This window comes from Hyposmocoma kahamanoa, unplaced genomic scaffold (genome assembly GCF_003589595.1).
Source record: "Hyposmocoma kahamanoa isolate Upper Pololo Valley unplaced genomic scaffold, ASM358959v1 102, whole genome shotgun sequence".
Classification (NCBI taxonomy): Eukaryota; Metazoa; Arthropoda; class Insecta; order Lepidoptera; family Cosmopterigidae; genus Hyposmocoma; species Hyposmocoma kahamanoa.
In genome coordinates this window covers 5,326,261-5,346,273 of record NW_020653337.1, presented here as the reverse complement: position 1 = coordinate 5,346,273, position 20,013 = coordinate 5,326,261, and the positions used below count along the sequence as shown (strand labels likewise).

Sequence of the window (20,013 nt, the reverse complement as noted above, 5' to 3'; positions counted from 1 at the left end):
ACTTGCCGTTGTCCTATTGGTAGAAAATCCTTAATGTAGTTGATTCAAATTCTTTTTCAGGTTGCTTCGAACACAGACGAAACGGTGTTAATGAATCAACAGTGTCAAGGAAATGGGACCAGCTTCCTGATAGCAGGTTTACGGTCCCGTTTACTCGACACCATTGATTCCATACAACAACATTGCAGTCAGAGTGTGTTCGTAAGAATCCTCAAAAAAGGAAAAATCTGGTACATTGACCGTTTACAAATTCTCTCAATCTTTCTGCTCAGTAAGCCGACTTTTGAGGACGTGGTCCCATTATCTATCACTGATTCCATACAACACCATTTAATCCAAATAATATGGAAACGTGTATGTTTTTATCATAAAAATAATTATATTGATAGTTGAAAGGTAAGACTGCCATTTGGATTGCAAATGAGTTATATCGAGATAGTTAAATTAGATTCAGTTCTGTTATTACTAAAATTTCAATAGATACTCTACCAATCAACCGTAGATATAAGCAAGATTTACCCGAAATAATCATGCTTCGTGTTCTATAAATATGTAATCAAAAAATGTACATATTTTGTACCTATCCAGGCTTGAGCTTTTCTTCCAATTACTAAAATTATCGTAAAATGGTAAAAGAAATAATAAAATGAAAACTTTAAATATAAATAAATCCAAATTATTCATTAATGTAATGAAATTTAAGGGAAATATATGTTTATAAGATATTTACCGCTCTTGTGACAGTGAAATTGTGTTAATAACATATTTTGTAAAAGGTAAAACCAAACACAATGACAATAAAATATGAAACTGTGGGAACACGCAATTTACATTTAAATTTACAGAAAGAATCATTGAAAATACGAAGACCAGTTGAATTGCAATCGTTAATTATAAAAACGGCATAGAAAATTCAGGAGTACATAATATATTTGTACGACAAGGTGGTAAGGTAAGGTAAAAAAGTTTTGTTTTTCTGTGCCTGGGATAACAATGGAACACAGATTTTTATGCGTTATTGGATTTGGTCACAATTAATGATTCCATTCAAAACATCATTCGATATTTTTTTCCTATTTGCCTGTATATGCCTTGTACGATTTGTAACCCCCGACGCGACTCAAAAAGAGGGGAGTTGTAAGTTTGAAGCCCTTATTTATGTATCCATGTGTCTGTCTGTAGCATCGTAGATCCCAATCGAATGAGCTGATCTCAAAACGTGTTCATTAGGCAAATTTAATATAATCGTATAACTATGCTATACTATTCTTAGCTATGTTTGATGAAATTTAAACCAGTCGTTCAGCTGTTTAAAGGTCATTAGCTCTTCTTAACCGATAAAGGAGGAGGTTCTCAATCCGACTGTTACGCGATTACTATTTGTGAATCGATTTTAATGATTATTGTTTGTTGGAGAGAGGGTACCTCACTGTTGGTCCCATTCAAACTCTAAGAAAATATTCCACCTGCAAGGATGGCAAACTAGGGAATGAATCCGGTATCACCCACTTTCCGGTAACCGATTTCAATAAAACTTAGCAAATAGATTTACATCTATTATTTGTTCATGGAAATGTTCTTATTATTTGTATAATATAATCGTAGAAAACGTAACGAGTATCACAACGTATAACGCTATGCCGGAATTAAGAAATTGAAGGTCGCCGCAGGACAGGCTTAGCCTAGTGTGGGACCACCTGTAATGACTCACAATGTTTTCAAGCATGGCATCGCGTTAACAATGCATGTTTTTGTTAATATTTAACACACACTTAAGGTTCATTTAGCATAAGTATCTTGTTCTTTTCTTAAAAATGTAAATATGTAAAGTATTTTGTTTTTCTGTGTGTTTGTGATGCCAATAAACATATTCTTATTCTTATTACAAAATTGAAGACTACGTGTTAGATAAAGATGTATGGAAAGACGACACGGCTACAGAATCCACACAAATTTGATTCAAAGTGTATTCCATATTTTATGTAATGTATAGCATTTAAGTTGGTGGAATTACTTCCACGAACTTTTGAGGTCTTTTCTTTATATAATTCCAGTTACAATGACGATCTCAGTTATAAAATTAATTTGTCCAGTCGGTTTGAACTGTGATATATTTTTGAAATCTGATGACATAATAATAATAATTTTAGCCTTGATCTGATGCTGTTACCAGGACAGAGTACAGACTACTCAAATCCAGAACTACCTAATTTAAAATTTTAACTGGAATTTCTGTAGTATCCATATTGTAGCATAATACGCTGCATGAACATCTTTTTTTTAGTCTTTTTGGTTTGGTACCTTTTTGTGGTTAAGTCGGGTACTTATTGAAATTATAAAAGTTAAGTTTTTGAAAGAAGTGTTGGTTTGGTGTTTTTTTTAGACATAGAACTGACGGGCTTTTCTTGCTTGAATAAATAAACAAATCAAGATATTGCAATTAGAAGTGACCGAAAACGTTAACTGATGTACTATTTGTCGGTGTGCTTTGTGTAATTTCTTCAGTTGGTGTGAACCACGGATACATATATTCATATGACTACCGGAAGTGGCGACTATAATGTTCGAAATGTAACAACTACCCAAGGCCTTAAGGTATTTCTGGATACATTTACAAATACCTAGTTTCCTATAACAATAATAATAATAACGCACACACTCAACATAGCCCCGCACTAGGGAAACCCTGGGTCGCGGGTGCCATGGACACACACATAGACAACCACAAATTACACCCAAACTCACGAGAGAAATAAATGTAGGCCATACAAATATTTCTCCCGGCCCGGGAATCGAACCCGGGGACCTCTGCGTGGCAGTCCGGTATGGTAACCGTTCGGCCACGGAGGCAGTATGCTGGCATATGCTGAGGATCCACGCTGTTCGATCATAGTCCTTCTTTTTGCTGGACAATTAATACTGTGAAGCCATATTGTGACTAAAATGCTTTTTTACATTGAATTACATTGACTTACAATTATATGGACGTCGGGTCCGCGCTAAAAAGTGTCCGCACTTGTAAGGCGCTAAAATCGTATACAGAGCGCGACACTCCGCTTTAGTCTTCATTTGTTCTACTGACAGCGCGATACTGCGCTGACATTACAATTTAAATTTCGAATAGGTTGACTTGGGACATTTTTTTCGTGGTTTTTGTATTAGACCCGTCGTCCATTTATTTGTAAGTCAATGTTGAATTATTATTATTGTTAGTTACCTCCTTAAGTCAGTTTATTCGACTATTTTAATTTAGCAGTGTTACGGAACTATAAAAGCGTATCCTTTTGTGTTCCCTTCTTTATGTAATTTGTAGCTTGTACATTTTCTAATTTCTGTAGTAGTATATTTTTGTTTTCCTTTTTATATGTGATGTGTGACTTAAAGCTTTTCTTATATTAGTTCACCATAAACTCTCTCATAGTAAGTGTGAAATTTGACATCTGATTTAAGGCGCAGTCCAGTGTAGCTTTTGACCTTTTTATGCAACAATATATGTTATATAATAGTGTATGATTAGGGTGACTGAGGTGCCTTTTTAATTATAGTTTCGCATTGCTATTACAATAGTGTTGTAACTCAAAATAAGTGAAATTCAATTATTACTATTACTGGACGTGAAATTTGATTCTTTTCGCGTCAATATAACGGCCGTTAGAATATTGTAAGAAACAATTAGAAGATGTCTCAAAATGAGACACACTTTATGTGAGCCAGTGCTGGCCAAAACAGTTCTTATTCGAAAATATTGAATAATTTTTTCCTTTTTATTTTTATATGTACTTGACAAGCAAAAAATTGTCTGTAACAAACTATAACTTAAACATGAATTTTAATGATCTTTCCCGGGAAGTGAGTAATACGTTTTTCATCGATTCTGAGAAAATACACTTTTTGAGTTAATACAGTATTGTACTAACAGTGCGATGTGTTTAATTAGAAACTGCATACTGCGGTGTCTACGGACGAATATACTTCATTTGTATTTTTACGCTATATACAAGGTAAAGCTGAAAAAAAAAGCAAATTGCTGAGGCTGTTACTTTTTTTTCAACCCAGCCATTGCTTTTCAGCCATATTTTTTTTTATTTGATAATAATTTCGGTACACAAACAAAATAGCTCCATATATCAGGAATACTGTATATTTTAAAAAAAGAAACTGACATAAAATCTCTTTTCGCCGTGTCAGAAATAAATCGGCCAGGAAAGGTACGAGAGACGGTATAGAGAAGCGCGTGACGTCAGTAATTCATTTACGGGCACGTCTAGTTGCCGAATGCGGACAAATTAGATTACCATCCGAGATGATGGAGTGGCCTGCACTGTCGACCAAATCACTGGTGTAGGTGTAAAATTGGCGTAAAATCTTTTCTAATTTTCTTTTGCTTTTTAATTTTCTCCAAAAAAAAAATGACATTTTCTTTATTTATTATAGTTACCTACACATCTTTTATTATGTGCACAGCTTCATCATCGTCAGCAACAACCCATTTGTACGTTTGCCACCGTTACCCACTGCTTGACACGGGTCTCTTTTCAGGCGAAGGTTTAGGCCTTAGTTCGCCACGTCGCTGGCTCAATGCGGGTTGGAGACTTCACACGTTTTCCGAGGTTTCTGAACCTTCTTCGACCTGCAGGTTTCTTATGTGGTGCGAATAGTGTGTATTAGGTGAAAGTACAGACACATTGTCAACTTATGTCTCAGACGGCGAGCTCAGCGACAGTGCCCCTAAGATCTTTGCGATTAAAAGCTCTCAGTGGTACTGCAATTGCAACAAAGAGGCTTATAGATGACTCGGAATTAGTGGAGGCAAAGCTGCAGAGCCTTGAACACTGCCGTAAAATTGCCTGCTTATCGGTATAAACAGAATATATCACGGAGAGTGTGCGATGGAATTACACGATTTAATTCCGCCTTCCCCTTTCCATCACCGGGAGACTATGCGTAGGCTTTGGATCCACCCCTATGTTGTGGATATCCCAAAGATTCGCACGAAGCGTTACGCTTCCACATTTATATGGCGAACGGCTATGGAGTGGAATTCTCTGCCTGCAGACTTATTTCCTGAACGTTATAACTTGGGTCTTTCCGAGGTGAGAGTGAATAGGCATTATTTAGGTGTGCATGCTCCATCGTCGACCTCATCGTCACTTTCCATCAGGTGAGATGGAGGTCAAATGCGCACTTATACTTTATGAAAAACAACTGTTATGGATAGGCATGTCGCTTACCACCAGGCACACGAATTGTTCGTCCAGTTACTTAATATTATAAAACGAATCACATCTATTCGCCAAATTTAATTGAAATTGGTTACCGAAAAGAGCGCGAAACTGGATTCATCCTCTAGTTAGCCACCCTTAGAGATGGCATATTTTCTTCAAATTTAAATGGGACCAATACTGAGTACCCTCTATCCAACAAAAAATAAGATTCATCAAAATTGGTTCTCAAGCCGCCGTTCTCAAGCCGCCGCAAGTTATCGCGGAACACATACAAAAAAATACAGTCGAATGAAGACCACTATTTTGAAGTCAGTTAAAAATAATTACATTTCGTATGCGTAACAATCACGAAAACCTAAGAACTTGATATATTGTAATTTACTTAACTGCCGCCGTAGCTGAACGGTTGCCATGTTGGTCTGTCACGTAGAGATCCCAGGTTCGATTTCCAGACCGGGAGAAATATTTGCATGGCTTACTTTTATTTATCTCGTGACTTTGGGTGTAATTAGTCTATATTGTTTGTCTATGTATGTGTCCATAGGACCCGCGACACAGGGTTTCCCTGGTGCGGGGTTATGAGTGTGTGAGTTGTTTATTATTTATTTATACCTATTTTGTAACAATAAACATTATTATTACTAGGATTTTCTTTCATTTTTCAGCCTGTTGGGTGGTTAATAACCACACTTATTATTATCAGATCTATGTTGCGTCCAGTAAGATCGGTCCAAAATATAAAAAAAACATTTGTTCTTCACTGTACAAGGATATCATTATTTGTATCTTGGATATTTACAATTAGAGAAAATCGTTCGTGTAAATCATTACATTGGACCAGTCCACTAATGAAAACGCACACACTCAACATAGCCCCCGCACTAGGGAAAATCCTGTGTCGCGGGTGCCATGAACACACTCATAGACAACCACAAATTACACCCAAACTCACGAGATAAATAAATGTAGGCCATACAAATATTTATCCCGGCCCGGGAATCGAACCTGGGACCTCTGCGTAGCAGTCCGGCAAGGTAACCGTTCGGCCATGGAAGCATTAAAAGATCCGTGATAATATCGTATCTCCTGACAAAATGTCACAACTACCATTAAGCAATTTTTTTAGAGAAACGTATGTTAGGCTTAACTGTTACCAAACTCGTTCTACTAATGCATGAGTTATATTCATATAATAAGGATGACATACGATTAAAGCAGAGTGTACACTTTTGAAAGTTGTATAAATTATAAATCTTAAACGGTTATTAAAAAAATATTAGATGCTGTAGTTAACGGCGAGAAGTGCGATATGTTTTAACAAAAATAACTCGGATTTAACAAAAATGTAATATATGTTATTTTATCAAAAGGATAGTAAACAGTATCTTATTAAAATCAACATCTCTATGTCGCAGCGCGTAGGAAAAATAAAGGCAAATCGAATAATGGCCGTGTTCGATCAGACAAATCCGATTACGCCGGGATCAGATGTCTCGAGGAGAAATTATTAGCAATCCGGATTATCTTCTGTATTATTAATTGCTGTCTGTTTTGATAGGTTTGTAATTGTGAGATTTCAGGCTATTTTCTGATATGGTTTATATATTTCGACTGCTTGGAAACTCTGATCAAATTAAAAACAAATCGATAGAGCTTTTATTGAAATTGGTTAACGGAAAGGAGGATGAAATCCTATTAACCAGATTCATCCCTTAATTTGTTACCCTCAGAGGTGGAATATTTTCATCAAATTTAAACAGGACCACTACAGAGGCACCTCATTTCTAAGAAAAAAAATAATTGAAATCGGTCCTCATCACATTTTAGAGCCTCATTAAATATTTTTTATAACGTATCTAACAGCTATCAACGTATAAATTTCCCCTACATTTAACATATCAACCTATTCCATGCCATTGTTAACAAAACTGACCCGGTAACCACGAAAAGGGCATTAACCGTTAACACTTTCCCCGCTGGGCCTGGAGTAGACAATAACGTCATAACACTAATCCGCTGCGATCCCTCTACGCTTTCACCCTCGCGCCCTTTTCAAAACATTTTCAACGATTATTTAGGGCTTGTGTTAAAAATGTTTATTTTATTTCAATTTTTTTTTAAATTAAGCATTCAGTTTTAATTTTTAAAAGTAAACATTAAAACATTATTATTGTTTCGAAATTCCATTAGTTCACAGTAATTAATATCAGTTTTGTTTTAAATGTTAGCAGTGTCCAGGGCATGATGCCACAGAATGCTTTCTTCGACGAAAATTCCAAACTTTAATTAGGTAAGTTTTTATTCTATGTCACATATTTTTTCCTTTATTATCCAAAAGAAAATTAGCAGTGGTTCTTAAATCTAATCTACCCATATATTTAAATGGCTACAGCCGCCGCACGGCATTATGCGCTTTCTCTTCACAAATATATTTCATAATTCGTTTTTCTTTCTTTTCTTTATTTACTGTTACGTAAATATATTTAATCCCATTTGAATATAATTTTATTATATTTTCAACGTTTTTTACGATATCAAGTGAAGGGATGAACAAAGATCTGAGGAGTCTGCCACTGCAAGCCGTCACTCTGAGACATGTGTTGGCATTATGTGGTCTGTGGTTGGCAAGTCCCATGTTCTTGTAATTTCACCAACACCTACCCTTCAAAACCGAAACGCAGTAATGTTCACATTACTATTTGGCTGCAGAAATAGGTAAGGTGGTAGTACTTCCCTTGAGGAACTCTTTTGTAAGGAGCTGTGCTGCTACAAAATATTATATATAACGCAAATTTGTACCAAAATGCATTGATATTTATCTTAAGATGCTTATTATAGTCAGACATGAGGAAGAAATATCACAGCAAGCAAGACCTATACGCAAAAAATTCTCGTAATAAAAAAAATCTAATAATCTCCTGCTTGAAATTCAAACGGCGCATCATAAATAAGAAGTATTCCCTCATCAGCACCACAGATGGAAATTGAAAATTAATATTTCACACAATACCGCATCGGTTACGTTACGATTCAGTTTTATTTAGTTTCGTTATGTTACTTCTTGCCATCGTGTTACCGTGTAGTTCCTTTGTGTTATTAGAGCGGGTCGGCGAACAGAAATTTGATGAATCCTTTGACCAATCAAAAATTAATTTTGAACCCATACTTTCCTTATGTAAAATTGTGAGCTATTATGTTGGAACATTGTATTGATACTTGAGTTCTCATTATACATATACTTTAGCTGTACAAAGTAGAATCGTTGCCAAAATCCGATACCCCGAGGCGTAATCTCGCATGAAATTTTGTACCTATAACTGGATTTTTTTTCCATTACATGTGCATTTCGGCCTTTAAAATACGTAATTAATAATTTTGCCGAGAACAAATTTTTTCACACCTACATAGAACACGAAATTTTGAATTGAATGTTTTTTTTTGTCAAAATTGTAACTTACGTCCGGTCGCTATACATAAAGGGAAGGATTTATTATATTATTTGCTTTATTTAATAACGTGTAAGACTTACGTAGCTTAAATATATAGCTTAAAAATATCATTAAAATATATTTGGTCTAAAAATAAAATATCTATTACAAATAACAAATATAAATGGTTGTTTTGAACGTAATTGAAAAAAAATCAGACTTCTGATTTTTAATTTTGGTATACCTTTTTGTAAATTTAGTTCGACCAATAATTTGACAAAGTTCCAACTCGCCCCCAATCGTTTGGGCATAAAACTATTTCGCAATAATGGACAGTCAGGAGTCATTTGTCAGAGGGTCGGAGGGCGACAATTAAGTTTCCTTTGACAGCTGTATTGATTACGTGATCTAAGCCTATTATTATTCGCCTCAATTTGATGGATTTTAGGAGAGTATTTTTTGTTACTAAATGAGGGTAATTGTAAATAAAATTAAATAATAAGTAGCTGATAGATTCAAGATACCAAATAAAAGAATACAACTTAATTACTTAAAATATTAAACAAAAATAACTCACTAAATATTCGTAATATAGAAGAAAAGAAAATATATAATATGTATATTTATTCTGGTAATGTAAAATTAAAACTTAATTATTGGAGGCTAGGGTTGCCAAAGAGTGATGCTCTAAAAGCTGGCATGTCTTGCTAATGCGTTGGACAAAGAAAATGCCTAATTCGGGAGCTCTAATTCAGTTTGACAATTTTTTTAGATATTTCATCGGCTGGATTACCATTCTCCAATCTTAATTCTCAAATTCTATTTTTGTGCAAGCAAAAGGGTGTTTCACAATATTTATAAATAAATCAAAAACAAATGTAAACGACTACAGACGAATATATTTATTTGCATATGTCATTAAATCCTATTTAATTTTTTTTTAATTCCCGTAATTTAAACTTTTTGTTATTTTAAAGCAAAGGAAAGTTACGTTAACTAAATAAGTTAAATAAATTTAAGTACCTACTTAAGAATATCCAAATAAATTAAAAACTTTTAAACAATATCAAAGTACAATCTTATTAGATTCCACTTTGGAACTGAAAATGTAGAGTTTTAAGTCAAAGAAACAAACTTTATTACAAATTATATTGTTTAATCTGTTTATGTACTCAAAATAATATTATAAACATATATTATGTACAAATGATAAAGAAATTTCTCTACGTACCAATTAACATTTTTTGTTGGATAAAACTGTGATTTATGATATTTAAATTAAATTTCATACCTTTTGGCGTAACTACCCTAAATGCGCTGTTGGTAACTGGTCTAGGAGAGTCTTCTCGAAGTCCGTTTCCTGGAGATCCACTTCCACTCCTCACCATGGAAAAGTCCAGGGGCATCGGTGGCAGCGCACTAACTTCCATTTTCCCGAAGTCAAAAAAAAACTTAACGCATTGCAAAAAAAAATTGACAACGTTAGAAAAATCTAACACTGATAACACAAAAAAGTAAAATTGAAAACAATAAAAATGGAATGTTCGAAAACCGAGTTCGAATTTGGAATAGTCGCGGAACGTGCGACCGGCGCGGGCTACGAGTATGTATTAAGCCAGTAACACACTGCGTTCGGTTGCTTTGGCGTTCGCTAAAGCCGAAAATCTCTCGAATCTCCATAGTGATTTCGACCTTATCGCTGTGGCGTTTTTCTGTGGGCGTGGTGAGATAAGCCCCGCCTCTCGCGTCCCTGCCGCCATGTGCCTCGAGTGACAATCACTTTGTATAGGTAACACAATAATATGATTCGTGATGGATTTTATTGTACTACCGATGCATTTATACGCGAGCAATTGGATAAAAAAGTTGAGTGTGGAGATGTTTCGTTTTTACGCTGTATTTTCTGTATGATAATGGGGAGTTTGTACTGTATACACCTAAGTTTACATTTCCTTATAAATGATGCTCTATTGATTATTGTCGTTGTAGATAGGTATTAATATGGAATTTTAATACAGTACTTGCACATACATATTTATTACACTCAAAAAATCCCATTAAAAATACGCTGCCAAGTTTTTTGTTTGATCCAAATGTTAAATTTAAAAATATAAATTTAAATTAAAAATCGTTTATTTGACATGCAATTAGAAGAAAAATATTTTTTTTTTTTTAATGATAACATAAGTGCCCATTTGACTTCCATCTTAAGTGATGGGATGTGAAAATAACTTGACTATTTTATTATATTATTTTGAATGAATTTTTTTTTGAATCCAAGTACCGGAACGAAGAAGTCATGAGTCATGAGCTTGGTGGTAAGTTGCAGTGCTACTCAAAGATTTAAATCGCAAAAATCTAAGGTGCACTGTCACTGCGCCTGTTACCCTGAGACATAAGTTGATAAGTCTCATGTGCCTGTAATTTCACCAGCACCCTTACCTTTCAAAGCCAGAACGCCGTAACGCTCACATTTTAATAATAATATATATAATAATATATATAAATAGGTAAGGTGGCAGTACTTTACTGGACGAACTAAAAAAAATTAAATACTTAAGCACCGTAGACTTAACTTCTACTTTTCCTTTATGTCCCTATCTACCGACCCGAGAGATAAGGTTTTTCGGAGAGACTGCGGGCTCGACGGCACGACCAGGGTACAGCGGGCGTCCGGGCCAAGCCCTCCGCCAATGATGCGCCTTTGCGTATCCGGTCTTTGGTCTCTGGCGGACCCGGATTTGGGTACGGACTCGCTGGGGTTTGTGGTTAGCTGCAGAGACGGACATATTTGTCTGCCCCGGTTGCATGTGTCCGGGGCGTCTGACTCGTGAGCAGCCAGCGGCGTCTTAGTAGCGGTCTAGTTGAGGGCCTGAAGCGAGGAGACGCGCGAGGCACGTGAGTTGCCCTTTAAGTTGGAAGCTATGTCCGGACATTGTCGCAGGATACTGCGACTGGCATCTCCGGCACTAGCCCGGAGAGCTAGTAGAGGATCTAGATATCTTCCAGTCCCTCCAGTCGCTTAGGTTATTGGGAACTGGAGAGACTCCGTTCATCCGGTGTCAGAAAGTGAGCGTGCCTTACAGCTCCGCCATCAATGAAGAGATTTGGTAGTTGGCTTAGAGTCGGCGGCTCAGCGGTGGCAACCGTTACTCGTTCGGAGCGCGACGAGAAGTGAGTGTGCCTACAGCTCCGGTGCCTACCTGGAAAATAGGGAGGGTGCTATACGTGCATCCGGGGCGGCTCACTTAAGTCACTAGCCTTATAGAGAACCGGATGAAGTACGTGCAAACGTGCTGATCCGGGGTTAGGACCTGACCTAGATGTTCCCTATGCAAGCTCGCACAGGTTATAGAGCCCTTCCCGCATAACCAAAACTAATGTAGGAAGATATGGAACTGTTTCCCTTTATGAAAAACACATAAATTTTTTATTAAAAAATTAAATAATGCAGAAGCACGTGAGAGAAAAAAAAACAAAATTATTCACATAACAATACAATTATCCCTCAAACGGCGGGTGACGGCAGGAATTAAACCTACGACCCCCGACATCACGTACCGACATTTAAAACAATGAACGCTTCAATTTTTCACCGGCGGTCCCCAAAAATGCAAGTACCAACTGCTAATCCTGCTAGATGGGAGGCAACCCTATTCTGTTAAATGTTGTTTGATTATAACGTAAATTACGTAGAACGTAGTAGTTTTAATCTTAATTGTCAAACCAAATGAACAAAATCTCGTACTTAATTTACTATAAATACTAGTTTGTAGCATTACTACTATTATTCTATCTAATTTTTATTACTTTTATGTGAAATAAGAAGCAAACGAGCAGACGAGTCACTTGATGGGAAGTAGTCATCGTGGTCATCATCAGTGGCCCGTGAATATGTGCTACTTCAGAAGAGCGCCTATGCGTTGCCAGCATTTGAGAGCCCTGTTGACTCGCTTTTTGAATAACCCCATGTCACAGCGCAAAGATAATATTCAGGAGCATTCCACATCTTAGAGGTTCGAGGAGGGAATGAGTGTGATACCTGCGACATTGACTTACGCATAAAATACGGACTTAACTTTAACATTATTAGGGGCACGGAAATGCCCTCGCGAAAAGGCGGTTTATACTTTAGCGACAAAATTTTGTTAAAATAGTTATTGTGGTATTTTTTTAGATAATTTTATTTTCTTTCTCTTTCGTGGATATTGGAGAGGTGAAAGATGTGTACTAGAATTGTAATAAATGAACGGCAGCGGTATCTGCATACCCAGATGAAAAAAAAGCGTAAACATATTTATGTTTATTTTAAAATAATTTCACGTGCAAACAAATTTTGGACTAGCCCATTTCATGCTTATTAGGATCAGATCCATTAATCCCTAGACCACGGTTCTACGTATAAAATAGCGAGCGTATTCTATTCTTTAACCCATCGAGAAAGAGTTTGGCCAGAGAGGTACTGCCACCATACAATTAAGTGAGAATCACCGCGTTCCGTTTGAAAGGTAAAGGCGCTGGTGAAACTGCCGGCACATGGGACTTGTCAACTTTATGTGTCAGGGTGATGTACGCAGAGGTAGTATCCCTCAGATATTTGCGATTTAAAGCTCTAAGAGACTAATGACTAATTTTGAATCGTTACATGATATCATAAATAAATAATCTATTAAACAAATACTAATAAATATTTAAGTATATGTAAAGGTTAACCACCCCGGCGCTTTGACAGGCCTGCCTAGTGATATTGGTATGCAGCAGCTCAAATTGTCTCCTGCATTTGTAGACAAATTTACAAACTTTTTTACAATTTGTGAAGGATATATTCTTAGTATGATTTTGTAGGTTTTAGCGCGGGTCGAACTGGCAACCAGGCGCCTAACAATTGTGGGCTAAGGTAATTATTACGGAGCAATTTTGTAACACACCTTAATATGTGGTGATATTAGCAACGAACTGGTAACGCAGTTATTATTTTGGTTATTCAGTAACGTAAGTATAGATGTTTTTTTTTCGAATTTATGCTGAAAATTATTTTTAACCGATTTTAATGATGGACATAAACACCACTTAAGCAAAATATTATTTAGAGATAGCACCTATGTACACTTCGAAAATGCGCATTACAAAGAACAATGGTGAAAGCATTCAAAGCAGAAAACTTCGAAATAGAATATTTAATTTCAGACTTGTCAAAATAAACCTAACACCAAATTTGTTCAGGAATTTAAACTCCATATTTTCATATATTTTTCATAAACAGACGCATGCATATTATGTCAACAAAAATTTATATGGTAGTTCGCCATTGTTGTTTACACACGAATATGTTTATTACTTCTTTGTAATGTTCAAATGTTTTATATCCAACAGAAAATCTTGAATTCTTAGAAGAAAAATTGCTTTGAAAGAAGTTATAATATTTTTATTGGACATCGTTGTGTCTTGTCACTATCTGGCAGTTAAATTCTTCATCTAAAATACCTCTCCACTACTAGACGTTAGTTGTCAATATGGCAAACCTGTCCCTAGGCCAAACGAAACAGTTACTAATTTATTAGTCCCGAGTTTGAACCCCGGCCGGATCAATAAAGAAACTAACTTTTCTATATTGTCCCGAGTCTGGGTGTTTGAGGTGCCGTCGTTGTTTCCGATTTCTATAACACAAATGCTTTAGTTACTTCATGAGTAACGTACGTAATGTTATCTAATATTTGTATCTAAAAAAATATATTTATTATAGTTGAAACTGTACTTACAAAAGCAAAAAACTAGGAACACGATTAAAACTATTATTTGTTATGTTGTACGGTCATATTGTTTATTGATGTTGCATTGTAAATCACAAAAATTCTGATATAAATAATAAGCATCGAGTATATAACCAGAAATAGAGACGAAATAAGGGCCATACGTCTCTGGTAGCTCTTCAGTGATACATCACTTATAAATATCAACTCTCGTTTGCACTGAAATATAGACAGCGCCAACAACTGACCTGTGTGTACGTCTCTGCATATTCCAAAAATATTCTGTATTTATTGTAATTAAACATAATATATCTAACAATGGTGTTAATTCTGTGGTGTGGGAAAAAGAAGAATCAAAACATCTTATTACAAAACAAACGGAATCAAATTTCATCGGTAATTAAATATTAAATATGTAATTTTGCAATTCTCGTCCATTATAACAAAGCTCAAGTCAAAGTGGTCGATTTGAAGTGAAACAATTGACGACACTCGTCAATTGTTTCGAATTCGGACTGGCCAATCGGAGCGCAGTTATCACAGTAAAGATATGGCAGAATAGTTTTAAAACAAATTAAATAACATTTCGTCTCTATTTCGGGTTATATACTCGATGACAATATATAATAAATGATCCTATTCCGTAATATGATTTTTGTATAAGGAGGGATTTCCCTTGCGATATGTTTGAGTTCCATTCCCAGGGCTGAACTTACGTAACAGTGGGTTTTTTTTTTCAAATGACTCTTTCGGTCATTAAACTGGTTCTTCAAACTCATTGACGACATATTAAGTTGCCCGCATAAGCCAAAACAGTTGACTATGAAATGAGCCAAGAAGTGGAATGTACGTGTGTAAATAAATCAATAACAAATGGAAAATAAATAAATAATATAATAAATAAATAAATAACGCACACACTCAACATAGCCCCGCACTAGGGAAACCCAGTGTCGCTGGTGCCATGGACACACACATAGACAACCACAAATTATACCCAAACTCACGAGAGAAATAAATGTAGGCCATACAACATTTCTCCCGGCCCGGGAATCGAACCTGGGACCTCTGCGTGGCAGTCCGGCATGGTAACCGTTCGGACACGGAAGCAGTTAATAATAATAAATAATTATATACCTATTTTTTATAAAGAAAAAACCGACTCAATAGTTTGTGGAATTACATCTATTTGCCAAGTTAACGGAGTGTGGGTGAAATAATGTAAACTGGATTCAACCCCAAGTTGCCACCCTTATGGTAGAATATTTTGTTCATATTGAAGTAATGATGTACAGTAGTAGTTCAAAGTGAAATATTTTGTTCATATTGAACTACTGTTGAGGTACTCGCCTTCCAAAAAAAAAAAGAATGATTGAAATCGTGTAACATACAAACAAAAAAAAACACGATCGAATTGAAAACCTCCTCCTTTATTTGGAATTAGTTAAAAATTTTTGAAATAAAAAAAATGGGTTATTTTTCAACTTTGTCCAACGTCTCTACTACGCGCCGTTTACATACTAAAATTATATTGCAATTAAGTTAATTTTCATAAGAAATAAAAAGTACAATATTTCAGTCGATATAAAGAAGTTAGTTGAAATGAAAATTGTATGCAAGTTTATATCAGAATATGGCCACAAGCGTTGCTTTGCGAAAACTAATTACACCGTCGTCGCTTCGCAATGATAAAGCAAAGCGTATGGGATATTTTTATTCAGGACAAAATGAAAATTCCCTCGTCGCCCAACTGTGCAACTTTTAACCTTACAACAGAATTGATACGGGTTAATTTTATGTGAATGTTTTTACCAGGATATTGCTGGGTAAATTTTTACACAATGTACCGGGTATAAAGATAATCCGGGTATAATCTCGCTGGGTAAATCCCATTATTCTGATCATCCCCCTCGATTGTGAGCGAAATCGGTATTGTTCAATAATTTGTGTATTGTTACAGGTTTGGTGCACATTTTGTTTTACATTTACGCTAGGTACATCGTTTAGTCTGTATTGATCATTATCATAATCCATATACATGCCACTGTCGGGCATGGTTCCCATCCATCTAGTATATAACCAAAAGTAGAGACAAAATAAGGGCCATGCATTCCTGCTAACTCATCAGTTATACAACACTTGTAAATATGAACTTTCGTTTCAACTGAAATATAGACAGCGCCAATAACTGACCTGTGTGTACGTCTCCGTATATTCCTAAAAGTATTCTGTATTTATTGTAATAAATAATATCTCTAACAATGGCGTGCTGTATACTATACGGTGGTGTGGGACAAACAGCAAAACATCTAATTACAAAACAAACGGAATCACATTTCATCGGTAATTCAATACTAAATATGTATTGCTATTTACGTCCAATATAGCAAAGCTCAAGTTAAACTGGTCGTTTCGAAGTGAAACAATTTAACGTCACCAGTCAATTGTTTCGAATTCGGGCTGGCCAATCGGACCGCAGTTGTCATCGTAATGATATATGGCAGAATAGTTTTCAAAAAAATTAAATGACATTTCGTCTCTATTTCTGGTTATATACTCGATGTTCTCATCATACTGCTGTTCATCGAAATAATTTAACAAGTATCGACGTAAAAATGCCGTGGTTATCTAATAGTTTGACCTACCGCCTCTCAATCAGAAGCCTTGGGTTCGTATTCAACTGACACCTCTGAGGTTTTCGGAATTTATGTGCCAAATTTGATTTCAAATTTACCATGAGCTTTTCGGTGATGGAAATTGACGTGCAGGTTTCATCACCAAATGGCACGTCCAAGAAGATTCACAATCCTCAGAGAATGTGTAAAGTTCCCAACCCGCATTGAGGCAGCGTGGAGGATTATCGTCTAAAACCATCGCCTGAGAAGAGACCCGTTCCCAACAGTGGGACGTATAAAAGAGTTGAAGACGATGGTGATGATGGAATGAATGATTTTGACCTTTGACTATCTGTTTTAGTCTGCCGACTTAAAAATTTGGCAACCATAATTTGGACCAGGTATCACGTTTGCAACCAGTAATGAAGAATTAATACTTGTTTTACACCTCAATCATGTCGCATTTGACCTCAATTCGTCTTATGTAATGTGACGATGAGGTCGACTATGGAGCATATACACAATGCCTATACACTCCCACCTTGAAAAGTTCCAAGCGAAAACAAGTTCGAAAACTACTCCAGGACCTACATATACTTACATGAATTACCTATCAGTAGTCCAAAATGACACTTTCCAGAAATAACGTTTGGTCGAAATTTCATAACCTCGAAAGTAATTTTGAGAGGAAAATGTATTTTCTTTTAAACCTAACTTAACCTGACCTAACCGAACCTAATCGTGTCTTTGGGATAAACATTCAACATATCCTGAAAGAACAACTGTTTAGTTATATTTCGTTTTTCGGTGTAATGAAAATTCGAACAAACGTTATTTCGGACAAAAAATTTACGACTTTGTGATAGGTTACCGCTTACATGTGGAAAGCGCGCTTATCTTAGGCATATCCGGTGAAATTACAGACACATGGGACTTGTCAACTCATATCGCAGGGTGACGGGCGCAGTGCCAGTGCCCCTCAACCTTTGCGATTTAAAGCTCTCTGTGGCACTGCAACTGTTATGGACAGGCATGTAGCTTACCATCAGGCGCACGACTTGTTCATCCCGTCACTTGATATTGTAAAAAAATCTACAACATAATAATTAATAAAAACAACTGTAATAATATATCAGGCATGATCATGGAACCTATAGGGCTAGCTTGACAGTAGCAGTTGAGAATAGCAGTATCTCGCGCATCTATGTCATACCATAAAGAATCCGAAACGTTGTATTTGTTTGAATAATCAAATATACGCTATATATAATTTAGATCCGGAAAAAAGATTTCATTTCCAATATGTAGCAATTGACAACTAAGAACGAGAGACTGCGCAGCTGAGCTGACTAAAAAACTACAGTGTAATAAGTACCAATACCTTTGCTACGACTACTTATTTACACCCTTTGGAGTCGAAACCGTTGGCCCGTGGTGTCCCGGTATCCTCCATCTTCACAAAATTTAATAAAAAAAATTAATAGACTGCCCGGGAAACTAAAAGCCCGACAGCTACCTGGAACAACGTATTAACATTGCTATAGAAAGAGGGAACGCTGTCAGTATCTTGTGCACTTTGCCGCGAGAATAAAATTTTATTCATATTTTTTGTAATAATTAAGATTTTATTGTGTTTTTACACCTAACCTGTTTCAAAAATACTAATAAATTAATTAGCGGTTGTTATTTAAAAAATCTAAAAACTCGATGTAAGTGTACATAAATATGTTTGGAATACTTAACAATGAGTCTGACACTAACACAAAATGAGTTTCAAAATAATTTGAAAGGAGATTATATATTTACATTTAAAAGGGCAATAATTTTCTAGCAATTTCTACCCTAATATTCCGAGCAGTATAAAATAACGAGGCGAACGGTAACCTCATTGGGAAAATCCTTCGTTCATTTTAACGGTCCCCTAAAACTGTAGATCGAGCGTCATTTGCACAAACGGAGTCAGGTACGGTGCAATTCTGGGGAACATAAACTCTGCTTATTAACTGAGAATTTTGAGTGGCCAGTTTTCCTGCTGTACTATTTGGTGGCACTGTGTCGGGTAATTCTTGTAACAAAGACAAAACAAGTGAAATAATACCTTACTACTAGGTAGTGCATGACACATTTTCCTTCCGTTGTTTGTGCCTTCGACCATGATGTTGAGTTAGTGTGCCTTCAAAGTAAACGTTTATATAAAGTCTCACTCATCTATGCCCCGCGACTTTGTTTTATACTCATCTCATTGCAGGAGGTCTCACGTCTCTACAGCCACCTCTTGGCCACCATTCGGTAGCCACTACTCTATCTGTCACCACCACGTCTCACAATCACGACAAAAATAAAAGCTTACATAATACAATGGTTTTCGTATTCATTATAAAGGCAAAAACACACTCTGCCGCAGTGGCGAGCGAAAGGGCGTCGAGGTATTGCATAACGATCGCCATAATTTTAAATATTCATAATAGAAAATGAGTAAACATGAAAATAAGGGTTATCCCCACCTACTTATTTTTTACCAAATCAAGTGACGGGATTATTACTTGTACATCGTGCGTCTGGTGGTAAGCAACTTGCCTAATAGGCTTTAAACGCAAAGATCTGAGAGGCACTGCCACTGCGACACAAAGTGACTAGTCCCACGTATCTGTAGTATACTATACCATTCAAAACCGCAACGCAGTAATGTTCACATTAGTGTTTAGTGGCAGAAATAGGATAGAGTACAGTACTTCCCTGTACGCACTCTTTGAGAAGGAGCCATACTGCTACTTAATTAACAAGGATCTGGAAGGTACTTATTTAAAATACCACTATTAGAAGGCCATCATTGGTTAAACTCCCAAATAAAAAAAAATAAGACCAGCTGTTTTTTTTTCTTATTCTGAATACATACTTACATTACAGTTGTTACAATAAAAACGGCACACACGAAAACGGAAAAGAATATTTTGATTATATTTGACTGCTACGCTATTTATTTTTTATATATTTT

General features: G+C 36.0%; 1 protein-coding gene across 1 annotated transcript in view; it reads right to left on the bottom strand.

The window, feature by feature from the left end:
• Nucleotides 1-10,248, bottom strand: part of LOC113235528 (fez family zinc finger protein 2) — a 95,535-nt gene extending 85,287 nt beyond the window's left edge. Inside the window, exon 1 of the mRNA XM_026471265.1 lies at nt 9,945-10,248. Within this exon, the coding sequence (XP_026327050.1) occupies nt 9,945-10,083 (139 nt within the window). The 5' untranslated portion in view covers nt 10,084-10,248. The remainder of the gene's footprint in view (nt 1-9,944) is intronic.
• Nucleotides 10,249-20,013: the final 9,765 nt, after the last annotated feature.